Source organism: Numenius arquata, chromosome 19, assembly GCF_964106895.1.
Source record: "Numenius arquata chromosome 19, bNumArq3.hap1.1, whole genome shotgun sequence".
Lineage (NCBI taxonomy): Eukaryota > Metazoa > Chordata > Aves > Charadriiformes > Scolopacidae > Numenius > Numenius arquata.
This window is the reverse complement of record NC_133594.1, coordinates 7,646,098-7,659,254: the sequence shown is the minus strand read 5'-3', so window position 1 is coordinate 7,659,254 and position 13,157 is coordinate 7,646,098. Positions and strand designations below refer to the sequence as shown.

Here is a 13,157-nt window from a genome sequence, read left to right as displayed (position 1 = left end):
GGCTGGGCCCGGCCCCAGGGGCGGCCCCGGGGCCCTGCGGGAGGTGGCGGGCCATGGCGGCGGGAGGGACGCTGCTCCTCAACCTCAGCTCGGCGCCGCGGGGCCGCGGGCCCGGCGCTCCCAGCCGGGTAGGTGCGGCCGGGGGAGGCTGCGGGGCTCGGCACCAGGTGCCGGCTCTTGCCCTGACTGGGTCGGGGGGGGCACCGGGTGGCGGCTGGCCCGGGGGAGCCACGGTCGGGGGGCGGGGGGGGGGGGGGGGAAGTCAGCGTCTGAAAAGTTACTAAATCGAGCTTTTGGCTTTTTGCCCCCTCAAACGGGGTTGGTGTCCGCACGGGGTGGCTCGGCAGGGAGACGGGCCCGGCCCGTGGCTGGAGAGGGGGGAGTCTCGGCGGGGACGCGGGTGTCTGATCCCTCCGAATGGGCTGCTGCGGGATGGCCCTCAGCTCTCCCCGCCTTCCTAGAGCCTTCTGCCTCCTTGGGGGCTGGCTGCTGGTGGGCGACGCTGTGACAGGCCTCTGCCTCATTTGGAGAGGCTTTGAAATGCTGCCAGGGAAGGGAAGTTTTATATTTTAGAGTAAACTTAGGGTTGTGGGGATGCTGCGAGCTGCAGGAATAAGTGCTTTGCTCCCATAAGGGAAGGAGAGCAAGAATGGGTTGAATAGATGTTTTCAAAGTTATTGTTACAGTAATTCTGGGTTGGTTTTTTTAATCAATTATTATTCTCAATTTTTAAATCGTTTGTAAAATATTGTGCAAAAACACATGAGAGTTAAGTCTTTGGCAGGGTTTACCCAGGTTATAATGGGTACGTTGAGGTAGGACAGCACCACCATCCTTTTTCTGATCACGAGTGGTGGTGGTAGGAGGTTGGTTTTTTGGTTGGTTGCTAAAAATGTGAAGAAACAAGTGAAAAAAAGTAGTAGAGTTTGAGAACAGTATGGTTCCTAGGAGGACAAAGAAAATCAGAGTGTGCAACTAGGAGTGGAGAAGAGAGAAAAAAGTGGGGCAGGATTGTGCTGGTGATTCACACGTTTCAGGACTTTTGCAATTGTGTCAGGGAAAAACAAGTTTAGGGAGAAAGGGCTGAGGGACATTGAAGGGCTCTGGGGACCAAAGAAAGATAAATTTCATTTTCTTCTTCACCATTCCTGGAGAGATCCGGGGAGAGCAAAAGCTTCTCTTAAGATGATTGGAAGATCAGTAAAATAAACTGATTGCTTCAGAAAAAGAAATAAATAGCTCAGAAATGCTGAAAGTTGGCAGAAGCCAACTTCAGTTGGAGTGAAGTACAGGCCATGTCTCCTGCCCAAGAAAGAAGGAGGCCTACAGGGATGGCTTTAATGTAATCAGGAGATTTGCAGAGCTTTTGAGAGAGATTTTTGAAGCATGTTCTGCTCAGTTACTGGAGAAGCCAGATGAAATCCTGTAGAGATGAGCACTATATATGAGTCTAGATTTCTCTTTGCATTTCACCAGTGTTCAGAGGTCTCGGGCATAGGGGTGAATCTGTTAGAGTAGGAACTGTCTAGCTGCAAAAATCAAGCTTAGTTTCTTTAGTCATGGGGGAGGGGATTCTGAAAATAAGGGATCTGTCTGGGGGTTGATGTTTGTGTTCAGCATGGTATCATGTTGTTAATTCTCAGTCATTAATGAATTCTTCCTGTCTGGTTTGTTTGTTAACGTTAAAGCAGTCTGGTGCTCTGAAAAGAAAGCTCCAGTCACCACATGGAAACCCACCTTTGAAACGTAAGCGTAAGCCATCAATAAACACCTTCAAGAAGTGTGTTACGGAAGCTGACATCAAGGAGAAGGGAAGTTCATCACAAAAACCTCTTCCTAAGAAACAGTTGACTGACAAACAAAATGAAAGCCAGAAAAGCAAACCTTTCGTTAAGACGTCCAGCCTGTTTAGAAACAACCCCGATATCCCAGAAATTCACAGGTATTTTAGGCAAATGGGAGGAAAAACTCCCTTTCAATGCCTTGAAATTTAGTGTCTTGAATTCTTGCCCTTGCTTGGGCAGAGTAGTTGCTTGGTACAAGTACTTTCATTGCTGCTTACATAGAATACTCTTGTATCATTTTTAACCACAGCTTGTGCTTTGTTTGTTTTGTTTCCCCTAACTCAGAAAAACAGTGCAGCAGGTGCAAGAAAATGTTTTCACTACAGATTCTTTTAGCCAGTTGGACCTTCATCCGCACCTGGTGAGTAGCAGGGAGGCTGTGTGCCTTGAAACGTTCTTTTTTGGGTGGGAAGCAGGTTAAGGCACTGAGAGAGGCTCTTTTATTCCTGGTGACTTAGACAGGCTTGCCAGTTCTTTGCCTGATTTTGTTGCAGTCTGTTAGCTCAATGTGCTGGCTGGTGTCCTGACCCGTCCCCAAACACACTGTCCCAACACCCTTTGCTGTTTGCAGTTGTGATACCAAAAAAACCACAGAAAACTATTTGAGAATGCAATATTTTGACAAGTTTTATATTTTGTGATGTACCAGCAATGGTGTAATTCTGATTACCTAAGAAGTATTTTGAGGACGCGGGAACTTTTACATCCAGTTGCCCTGGACCAGTAATGTAGAGAATAAGCATCAGTTTTCTGGTTTTTGCTTTATCTTGCACTACAAAAAGTAACAAAAGAAACAGTTTGACAATGAAACCTGCTTACTGCTCTTTATTATTTCTCTAGATTTCCACAATAAACACCGTCCTAAAGATAACTAGCATGACCAGGTAAGCAAATTGTTATATAGAGTTTGCACTTCACTACCCCTTAAAGCATTTATGATTGTTTCATTACCTGTAGTTGGATTGTGAAGACCACAGTACCTGGGAAGCTGTCCCAGTTGCCATAGGGTTTGTTGCTTTCAAAATTTGAGATGAGAAATAACTTTTGAGTTATTACTTACTGTAACACAGTAAGTCAGTTGTCACAGCTGAAGGTGGAACCTTGGAGTCCTGCCTTCTAATTTGGTACTTGAACCATAAAATTAGCTGTTTTCCATTTATCACATCTAATGCTTACCTAGAGACTTTCCTTAAAAATCACGTCTACTGATGTAGCTACACAGCAGAGATGAATGTGTGGAATTTGGGGTAAACAGTTTTGAAACAGTCACTGTGCGTTAAAACGCTAGGGTTGTATCCTGTGTTGCGTTCGTATTTCCTTACCTGGTTTGTTTGTTACACAGTGTTCAGAAGCAAACAATTCCTGTGCTCCTGCAAGGCAAAGATGCTCTAGTGAGATCTCAGACTGGTTCAGGTCAGTGTTTAATTGTCAGTCTCCTTCCCTGGGGTGTATTAAACTGGATCCCCAATACAGACCCAAAACCTCACATTCCCAGTACAGCTCATGGAAGTGACAGGCTGGGAAGCCTGACGTGGGACTGCGGTGACACAGACAGATGCTGTGCAAACTTCTGTAACGGTGCAGCGATGGGACTGAGCGTTGATGTGCAGCTGCCAGCTGTTGCCCATGGGCCTATTCCAAGGCTGCTGAGGGGATGCAGATGCAGGAGCAGCAGAGCTGAGCAGCACACGCTCTTATCATCCAAACTTACGTGCCTACAGCAAACTGTGTCTGGATGTCTCATTTCCTTGGGTGGGTGGGGTTATTTATTTAGATAGATCTTAGTGGGACACCACCGCCTGTTTTTTAATTTAACCCTTTGGTGAATTGCCTGTCGATCTTCTGTTCTGGAAACTTTCTACTTAATTAAAACTTTTCCAGACTCTGACCTCAGTTTAAGAATGGTAGGATGAATGGTACTTCAATTTGCTAGAATGCTGTAATTGCCACTTTTTTTTTGATGGAAAGTTTTCCGACTTTCTCCCTTTTTAAAAGGTAAAACTCTTGCCTATGGAATTCCACTTGTACAGTCTTTGCAAGGAATGGAATCCAAAATACAGGTAGGTGCAATAGAATTAAATATACCTGCTTTTGATATTAAGATTAATAAAAATGAAATCCAGCTCTCACCTTGTAGTTGAGCAGTCTCTCTTCTTATTTGTGCGTGTGGCTTTACGTGATCCTCCTGTACTGTTGAGATACAGATGATACAAGAGCGATGTTACACATTTCCCATTATTTCGTGCAGCAGATAACTAGGCTAAATTGTCACGTTTGGAGAAGGTAAAGCACAGAAGAGGCAATGGTCTGGAAGCTGGGAGAACCGAAATCAAAGGTTACTGCCATGCTTTTAGGAGTAATAAGTTTCTAATCTTTGACGTGGAGTGAGATTTGATAATTGCTCCCAGTTTGGATCATCTCGTTGACCAGAAAATGCTGCTGCAGATCTGCCACCTCTTGTGCGTTTTTTTGGAAAGAGATCATCCTGACTTTCCTTATGGGTTGAAATATTTCCAGCCCATCCTGGACTGTTACTTTCTGCAGCTGCTCCCTACAGATTGTTGTTGTGCATCAAACATGAGTGTTTCTGCAGCTCAGAAGTGTATGAATTAAGCGATGTGCATATGGAATAAAGCGTTGGGTGTGACTGTGAGTAGGTCTCCAAGCAGGAAAGAGAAGACAATGCAGGATTGGTATTTGAAAGACTGTTGATTTTTTTTTTTTTTTAAGCTGGGAGGGGAAAACCCCAAACTGTTGTGTACAAATTTGTACTAAAGCCCTTCAGAATTCACTTGGCCAGCTGATAACAGTTAGAAGTGAAAGCTCTCTGTGTATCAGTGCCACATTCTTCTTAGTGGATCTCTTGTCTGCTCTGTTTGCAGCGCAGTGATGGGCCTTATGCACTCATATTAGTCCCAACAAGAGAGGTAGGTGGCATTTTTTCTTTCTGATTCTATCTGAATTTGGGTGTTTGAACCCTGATTTTTAGTGTGTAGGTGTGGGTCCACCAAGGACTGTCTTAGGAAATGTCTGTCGTTTTGCTCAGATGTTGCCCTCACAGAAAGAGTGTTTGCTGTCTGGATGCGTGGTGTCGGTTTTGTTCAGTGCCATACCAAAGTGAGAGAGAAGGAATCTCTTAAGTTTTCCTCATACAGTGGGAAATAGTTGGGAAGACTGGAGAAACTCTCTAGCTCAGTGCATGGGAGAGAGAAGCTTGCCTAGCTCACACAGGGCATGGAGTATAACCAATGAAATCAGCTTTGCGAATGTGTAGGTTTATACAGATGTTTCATTTTTAAAGCCCTATTTTCAAATCTGTAAGTGAATGCTGAAGATGAGACTATCAAGAGTTGTTTTTTCCACTGAACTCTCTTCTATTTGATTTATATTATTTGCCAGCAGAATTCTGTGCTGTCCTGCAGCCAGGAGAGAGGTTTTTGAACGGGTCCAAAGATGATAAAGAAGGATTATGCAAAAGAATAAAATAATATACAGCTTCTCAAAGAAAAAAATAAGGACTTATTTAGAATTCTGATAATATACATAACTAGATTATCTTACATTTTGAGCCAAAGGGGCTGTAGTCTTTTTGTAGTCCTGACACTTTTTCAGAGCTCACTTTCTTCTGTTGATTTCCATAGCTTGCACTCCAGAGTTTTGATACAATGCAGAAACTACTTAAGGTAAGAATTCATTGCCCTGTTTTTATTCCTTGAGCCTCTTGCTGTTGGATGCTGAACAACTCCATTCGTGTGAATTCAAGTGCATGTTTAAGGAAATCCAGCATCTGGCAAGATACATGGTGCTTAAAGATAAATCTGTTTGTCTTTAAGTGCATTTAAGTGTGATTTCCCTATGGCATGTTTTAAACTATTAAATGAACAACTAAGTGATTAATTATGGCACCTTAGTTGCACATGTTTTCATAAACAAGCATAGTTGATTTCGAAGAACCTGCCATTGTTTCAGCCTGAGTTATGAATGGAAACTCTCACAATGACACGTACCGTTTTACTGAAACTAATACTAGACAGATGGGTTTCAGATGGGGAGTAGAACTTGGTGAACTGCTTTGCCAATTGAATGGCTGGAGAAATTAAAAGGCTTTTAAAATCATTAAATGATAGTGCTTTCCTTTTAATTGAGGCAGAGTATCTTACCATGGGGCTAGGAGGTATCTAAATCATTTATCTGATCCATAGTCCTGCTCCCTCTTCTCTTTTTTCTTTGAAATAATAAAGCACTTCCCAAGTCTTTTTTGCTGCTGGAATTATCAAGTAATATTTTGTTGTCATGCTGAGGTTTAAAATACTTCAATCTTCTTCCATAGTAATTAGAAGTTATAATGAGCAGACTTTTGATGTCCTTCAAAGGATGAAGTCTGGATTGACCCTCCTTTAGCTTTTCTTTGTTACATATAATGTGTAGTAACCATCAAGTCCAGTGTAAAGTGTCATAGTGTCCCAAAGCAGAAGATTTAGATTTAGATTGTGTTCTGACTGGACCCTGGAAGGGCTGGATGACTGAAGGGTGTGATGTGATTGTGTAATTACTGAGAGAGAGAAAAAGGTTGAGCTGCTCTCGATGCAATTACTCTAATGCCAGCTGCTGAGTTGATATTGTATGGATTTTGCTTAGACATCTTCCTTATTTTAAACCTTTAAAAGGAACTCTTTTTTGTTGAAACTATTTTGTTGGAGCATTTCTGACAAGCAGTGACCCGTGCAAACTTAAGCCTATTTACCAGTCACACATTTGTGCAATCCCTACAAGCTGTGCTCTGCTTCTCTCCTGCATTTCCTTCGAGTGAGGCAGTGGCAGTACCGTGCTTTGATTATCTCCCCTGTAAACACTGGGCAATATTGGATTCAATGAAGGGTTGGACCTCATTAAAGTAAGTGGCAAAAAATCCTGCCAGTATCAATGAGACTGGCATTTAATGTTCACAGACACAGTGACTGTGTGCATGTAGGTCTGTGTATGTATATATAAACTTTATAGGTCCTGTGTTTTTCTCAAATTTTCCTTGGCCACAGGAAGATATTGGTTAAAGGCAAGATGAAGAAATAGCATTGTAGCTTGTCTTTGAACATTTAGGCTACGTGGGGAGAAGGAAAAGAATTATTATTATATGATTGGAAGTGGTGCAAAAATGATTGCATTTCTATCTTCCTCAACGATGTGGGAAGTGAGTTACATGGCTAGAACCAAAGGTGCCATTGATATGTAGCTGTGGGTGAGAGAGTGCATGTAGACTGTATCTGTTAGATCAAATCAGATGCACACAGCTGTCAGCCCCAGTCCTTTCTCTTTTTGCCAGGAAACATAATTTTTGGATTAGGCTTTGTCTCTTTATTAAGAAGAATCTATATTGGTCTTGGTTTTCCTTTCTGTAGCCATTTGCCTGGATTGTGCCTGGAGTGCTAATGGGGGGAGAAAAGAGAAAATCGGAAAAAGCCAGGTAGGAGGCCAGCTTCTTAAATTGTATTTTGGGTCCTTCTGCTCTACAGCCTTTTTATCTGTTACTCTTCTTTAGAGTGCTTTTCTTACTGGGAGAGAGGATTGCGAGTTTGGATCAAGCTGTGATCCCCCTGGATCTTACACAGACACAGTGCCTGGGTCAGCAGGAAGTATTCACTTCCCCCAGTTGGATCTATTTCTAAAATGTTGATGAGCCTTCTGAGAAGATGATCTCTTGTGTCAGTATTTTTTTTTCCTCTTCTGACAAACACCTGTATTTGCTTACCACCGAGTGCTGCCTACAGTATTTGTTATGGGGGAAATTGCTTTCTGGAGAAGAGATTTCCTGGTGTTAAAAATCTTTCTTTTCCCTTTTCAAGAATTGAATTGTAAGCTGGTAATCCAAAATGGAGTTTTCATTTCTCAATGTATAAGCATACACCAAAAGAAGTTTACTCTTGACAGTAAAAAAAAAGTACTCAATTAGAAAAGAAAACCTAGATTTGGTGTTGTAAATTTTTTTCATATGATTAATAATTCTTTCCACTATGTCTTTATCATTGACTATGCCTATCAATGCCTACCAAGGCATTGATATATCCTTGATCACTGATGATCACGGATAAAATTTAGCTGTACAAGAAATGTAATTTTTAATCAGTGAGAAAATGCTGTCCCTGCTAATTTTACTATGGCCAAGATTTTTTCCTCTGTACATTCCAGTTCCTCACTCTGAGTTCCTATTCCAGAGTTACTGCCAACCTGTATGTTTTGGGGGTCTTGTTTTGATTTTTTTTTTGTTGGTTTGGTTGTTTGTGGATTTATTTGTTTGTTTTAAATCTAAACAGATTACGTAAAGGGATAAATATCCTCATTTCAACTCCTGGTCGCCTGGTTGATCATATCAAGTCCACGGAATGTATTCATTTCCGTCGCACTCAGTGGCTGATTATTGATGAAGCGGACAGGTAAACTTCCGAGTGTTTAGTTATAGAAAATAATTACGATACCGTCTGCATCTGTATTCGATACCTCACTAAATATCTTTTTAAAAAATAAAAGAGACAGTGCACACACACTGTCATAAACCATTCATGCTCAGTGGTCTCAGCCAAGCACCTGATGTCTGGGATTAGGAAGAAATGTCCCCTTTGGACAGGTTATTGTACAATTATTCATTGCAGAGATTCTCTCGGTGTTGTCTGACATGTCTGACCTTGGCAAAAGTTGAAGATGGAACATGAAGCTGGATGGGCCAAAGATCTGATGAGCTCTAGCACTTTCCCTATTCCTACTTGGCTCATGTATCCTTAAGACTTTCTCCCCATTCCTTCCTACAGCATCTTTCATCACCTTTGCTGTTTTTGTAGGATCCTGGACCTGGGCTTTGAGAAGGATGTAGCTGTGATACTCAATGCTTTAAATGCCCAGAGGGAGACACGTCAGAATGTTCTGCTCTCAGCCACCCTCACAGAAGGTAGGTTATAGAAGATGGTGTCTCCTTTAGCTGAATAATGCACAGGCAACTGCAAAATGGTTGAATGTGAATATGTTACAGCCCAATCTGAAGCCCTTTGCAGAAGTGGAATAATGTCTATTGATTTCTTTGGGCTTATGACACTCGTCCTTCAGTACTGGAATTTCTGACAGTGTATGTACTTATGTGGTCTTTACATACATCTCACAAATTCCAGAGCAAAGTTACCATGAACCTGGGAAGCACTGGTTTGTTTGCTTGTTTGTTTTCTTAACGGATATACAATTAAGGCACAAAGCTAATGACAGGACAGGGCAGCTTCTCTGTCATTTGCTCAGTATCATCCAAGAAGTCAATTGCTGAGGCAAGAACTGAGCCAGACCGCACGACTCCTGCACTTCTGATAGAGTGAAGTGTGGGGTTTTTTCCACATACATAGTTAAAACACAGGACTGCCAAGGGCTGTCTGTCTGGTCAAGACATTTATATAATGTAAAATAACACAGTTGGCTGAAGTAGTGTTTTGTGATGCTTCTGGTGGAGTCTGCAGCAGCTAAGCCCTGAAAAGACCGCAGATGTGGAGGTGTTCAGTCAGTGTCTGAGGCATGGCTCATCAGTTCCTCACCCTTCACTGCTTTTCAGTGGAATTGCATTAGTTGGGGTTTTTTTATGTGAATATATCATCACCCTCCCCAGCAGCACCCCAGACTGGACCTCATGTTTTTTTCATGTTTTGTGATTCAGGAGTAACACGGCTGGCTGATATCAGTTTGAATGACCCTGTCAGCATTTCCATAGCAGATGAAATCCAGAAGGGACTCAAACCAGCATCACAAATTGACAGAGAACCCAGTAGTTCATCAAACTGCATGGACCAGGAAAACTTTGCTGTTCCGGAGAAGCTCAAGCAGTATGTCATGATGGTCCCCAGCAAATTGAGGCTTGTCACGTTAGCAGCTTTCATCCTTGAAAAATGCAAGGTGAGACTCTGTTTGCATTTGTATTACTAAGTAGCCCTTTGTGCTTTCCACCTCCTTTATCTGTTACTCTGTCAAGGATAGCGTGGATTAGATCTGGGGCTTTGAAGTGCATCTAGAGTATAGGGAGCCACAAGAGAGCTGAGGTGCTGTTGTGTCTCACGTGCTGGCAGCGAGATACCTGTGCAGCATGTACTTGTACTTTTGTGGGTTCAGTATTTGGTGTCAAACTCTGTAATCCTTTCCTGGATAGTCATATATCCAGAAGTGGCAGCCACCTACATCTTACAACGATCGGGGAATTGGGAGAGGCCTGTGGAAACTGTCACGTGCAATTTTCTTGTTTATCTTGCAGTTTGAAAAACACCACAAGATGATCATCTTTTTCTCCAGCTGTGAACAAGTGGAATTCTACTATGAACTCCTCCTAAAGGTTCTTTCAGGAGGGCTAGAGTTGGAACAACCTGAACGGTCATCTGTGTCCTCTGCACACTTACAGTTTCTACGACTGCACGGCAACATGGAACAGGAAGTAAGCATTCTCAAAATGTCAGGTTATAAGGTTTTATTCCTTATTCTGTATGATTTATTGTGTGGTTATTTTGGGGAGGAGGGCAGAGGAGAGGACAGAGAGTCATTTCACCTCTAGGGGCCTCAGTCTTCCATCTGCTAATGAGAATAAGAATATTGTCCCACTTCTGGAACGTACCTTGGTAGCTATATCTGAAAAACACAGCTGAAGAGGCAAGAGGTGTTATTTCAGCAGGCTGAGGCAGCCGTTCAGTATTCCCAGTGGGCGCACTTAAACCATTTATATATCTATGATTCTCCCTCATGCAGTCTGGATGGGCTTTTAATGCCAAAGGAAAACCTCATCTAAGCCTCAAAACATTATTGCCCAATAAGTTGCCCCCATTAGATGAGGATGGAGCAGTTTGGCTTTGGTTTTGAAGAACAGTGTCTTGACAGACGGTTCTTTTCCCTGAGATGGAATAATAGCAATATAACTGATTACCCCAAAATAGGTGTAGGTTTTAGCTGGATGGGCCTGAGTGATGAGATTTGAGCTTGCTGCAGAGGACTGGGAGGCCAGGAGAAGAGTGTCAAATGACCTGTCATTGCAGTGTTTCTCTCAATAGCTGAGGGACTTCCCTTGAAAGTTCATCCCCTGCTCCTGCCTTTGGTCTGTGATGGAGAGAGTTACCGCTCTACTCTGAGCTGCGCAGCAGAGATAGTAAATGAACAGAGCTCTTCTGATGAAGCGAGAGGTGAAGAGCCATTGTTTTTCTCTCTCATTCCCATCCTGTGGAGACCAGAAACATGTGCTTTGCTATCCCTGCAGTCTGGCCTTTCCTCAACCTGCCTGCCTGAGCGAGTGAGCAGGCCTGGTCTGGCCCAACTCTACCCTGACCAGCTGTTAAGCCAACAGAACACCACTAAGTAGCTGGCACCAGGGGAAGGGTTTTGCCTTTTTAGTACCCAGTGTGTAATTAGTGCTTGATGTCTTCAAATTAAGAGCATTAATGGAGCTAAATTGTGGATCCCATATGGTACTGCTGAGCACGGCTGCTGTCATTGTCAACAAGATACAGCGTGCTCTCTTCTTTAATTTTTGTCAGCAGAGGGTTCAGTGTGTCAGCAAGGCCCAAGTTTCCCTTCTTTCCCAGAACAGTACCTCTAGCTGGGAGTCAAGAATGTAAGGTTTCTTCTATATCATCAACATAGCGGGCCATTCACTTAGCCCCTAGCTAGAACTCTGAGGAAGAAGGCTTGAAACATGGAAATAAGGATATTTTGCAAGAAGGAAGCAAAAGGAACAGGAAGGAAAGGGGTATGGTGTTTCTGAGGCCAGAGACAACCTGAGCTCTGAGAAGGAAAAGAGTAAATGGAATCAAATGAAGGGAGTGTGAGTGTGCGGTGGTTTCCCACAGCGAAGGAGAGGGAGTGTCGGTGGGTAGGCGCTATTGGCAAGCGAAGACCAAATGCTACTGAGACCTTCAGTTACTAGTGCTCAGAGATTGTCTTGTGTGATAGCTGGTATCATTGTGACGTAGTGTGCGTTGGAGAATCGGTTTCTGTTGTTTTTATCAAGAAAAAAACACACCCCGACCTAATTAATTTAACTAACTGGAGTGGGCTTAGGAAGGTTTTGGCACTGACAAAGCAGGAGGCTTTTGAAGGTAAGTGAGGAGCTGGAGTGGCGGGTTCCTGCAGTTCTGGGGTTCAACAGCTCAGACTGCTGGCGGGGTGATCTGGGGGCTGTGGACAGCCCTGCCTGGGACCCCGAGCTCTTGTGAGAAGTGGGGGCTGTGGGAAACCTGCATTGACTAAATGCATTCAGGCTTGCCCCAGATGCTGTGCCTTCATACCCGGGAGCACACCTGCGTGCCAGAGGTTTTTGTCCATTTGCAGAAAGAGTTTGACTGGGACTTGTGAAGTCAATTCCTTTGCTTTTGAAGCTATTCATGTTACAGTGAATGAGGCATAGTTGTTAAATTGTTGCATTAGCTGATTTGCTGTATGTTTGATTGTCATGTGCATAGGCACTCTTTTCATTTTTCTCTTTCAATCCTCTAGGAAAGAACAGAGGTCTTCCAGGAGTTCCTAAAGTCCAAGACTGGCATCTTGCTTTGCACTGTAAGTAACTTGGAGTCCCTTTGCAGCTCCATGCTAATGGGCCTGTCTGATATCTGATGGTAGAACAGAGGATTTGGCACTGAGCTCTAATTCAAGCTCATTGTCTGACCTTGAGGAAAGTCATGTCCTTTTTTTGCATCTCACATGTTAAGTGAGGCCTGGTGCCTTCTCTGCAAACTGTTATATGATCTTTTGCTGCAAGGTACCATATAGAGAAAAAGTATGTGTCTTATACAAGAGGCCTCTTAGTATTTTGCATGGTCTTATGTCTGGAAAAATCCGTTCATTTGAAGCTGGAACCTTGCCCTCTACATGCAGTCAATAGAACGCAGTCCTAATTTGTAGTATGCCCCATAACTGCCAGGTAAATTGGATGTAATGTGATATTTCCCATCTTAATGACTACTCCAAGGTTAAAAACAAAAACCTGCAGGGATGTAAGGGAAGCCCAACCAGAGAATGGTGTCACTAGTAATGTACATGCTCTGCTGCTCTCCATGCTTTGCCCTTCAAGCTTCCTTCAAGGGTGCTGAGGGAGAAATTCTTGTCCTCTGCTGAAGTTTGCTGGCACCCTTGTGTTGTGGTGGCACCTTCCACTTCTCGTTTCTGACCTGTCGGTGCCACAGCTAGCCTGCTGCAGTGGTGCAGAAGGCTGCACGATTTGCTCTCTAATAGTGGCAGCTGTTGATCTGAAAATGTGTGAATCTTGGCGATTTCTACCCACCGCAAACTTGTAAATTACAGCGATCGGGAGTAATTAGA

The 13,157-nt window shown here is 43.3% G+C and overlaps 1 protein-coding gene across 2 annotated transcripts in view; it reads left to right on the top strand.

Annotated features, from left to right (window-relative positions):
• The first annotated feature begins 36 nt into the window (after positions 1-36).
• DDX31 (DEAD-box helicase 31) overlaps positions 37-13,157 on the top strand; it is a 48,550-nt gene continuing 35,429 nt past the window's right edge. The window contains exons 1-14 of one of the 2 annotated variants that reach the window (XM_074161045.1): positions 37-128; positions 1,692-1,942; positions 2,130-2,205; positions 2,685-2,728; positions 3,187-3,257; positions 3,840-3,904; positions 4,727-4,771; positions 5,486-5,527; positions 7,241-7,305; positions 8,153-8,272; positions 8,675-8,781; positions 9,526-9,761; positions 10,114-10,290; positions 12,336-12,395. In XM_074161045.1, coding sequence (XP_074017146.1) covers positions 54-128; positions 1,692-1,942; positions 2,130-2,205; positions 2,685-2,728; positions 3,187-3,257; positions 3,840-3,904; positions 4,727-4,771; positions 5,486-5,527; positions 7,241-7,305; positions 8,153-8,272; positions 8,675-8,781; positions 9,526-9,761; positions 10,114-10,290; positions 12,336-12,395 — 1,434 coding nt within the window. In that variant the 5' untranslated portion in view covers positions 37-53. Of the gene's footprint in view, positions 129-1,688; positions 1,943-2,129; positions 2,206-2,684; positions 2,729-3,186; positions 3,258-3,839; positions 3,905-4,726; positions 4,772-5,485; positions 5,528-7,240; positions 7,306-8,152; positions 8,273-8,674; positions 8,782-9,525; positions 9,762-10,113; positions 10,291-12,335; positions 12,396-13,157 lie in introns of both variants that reach the window. The other variant, XM_074161044.1, reaches the window with a different exon arrangement.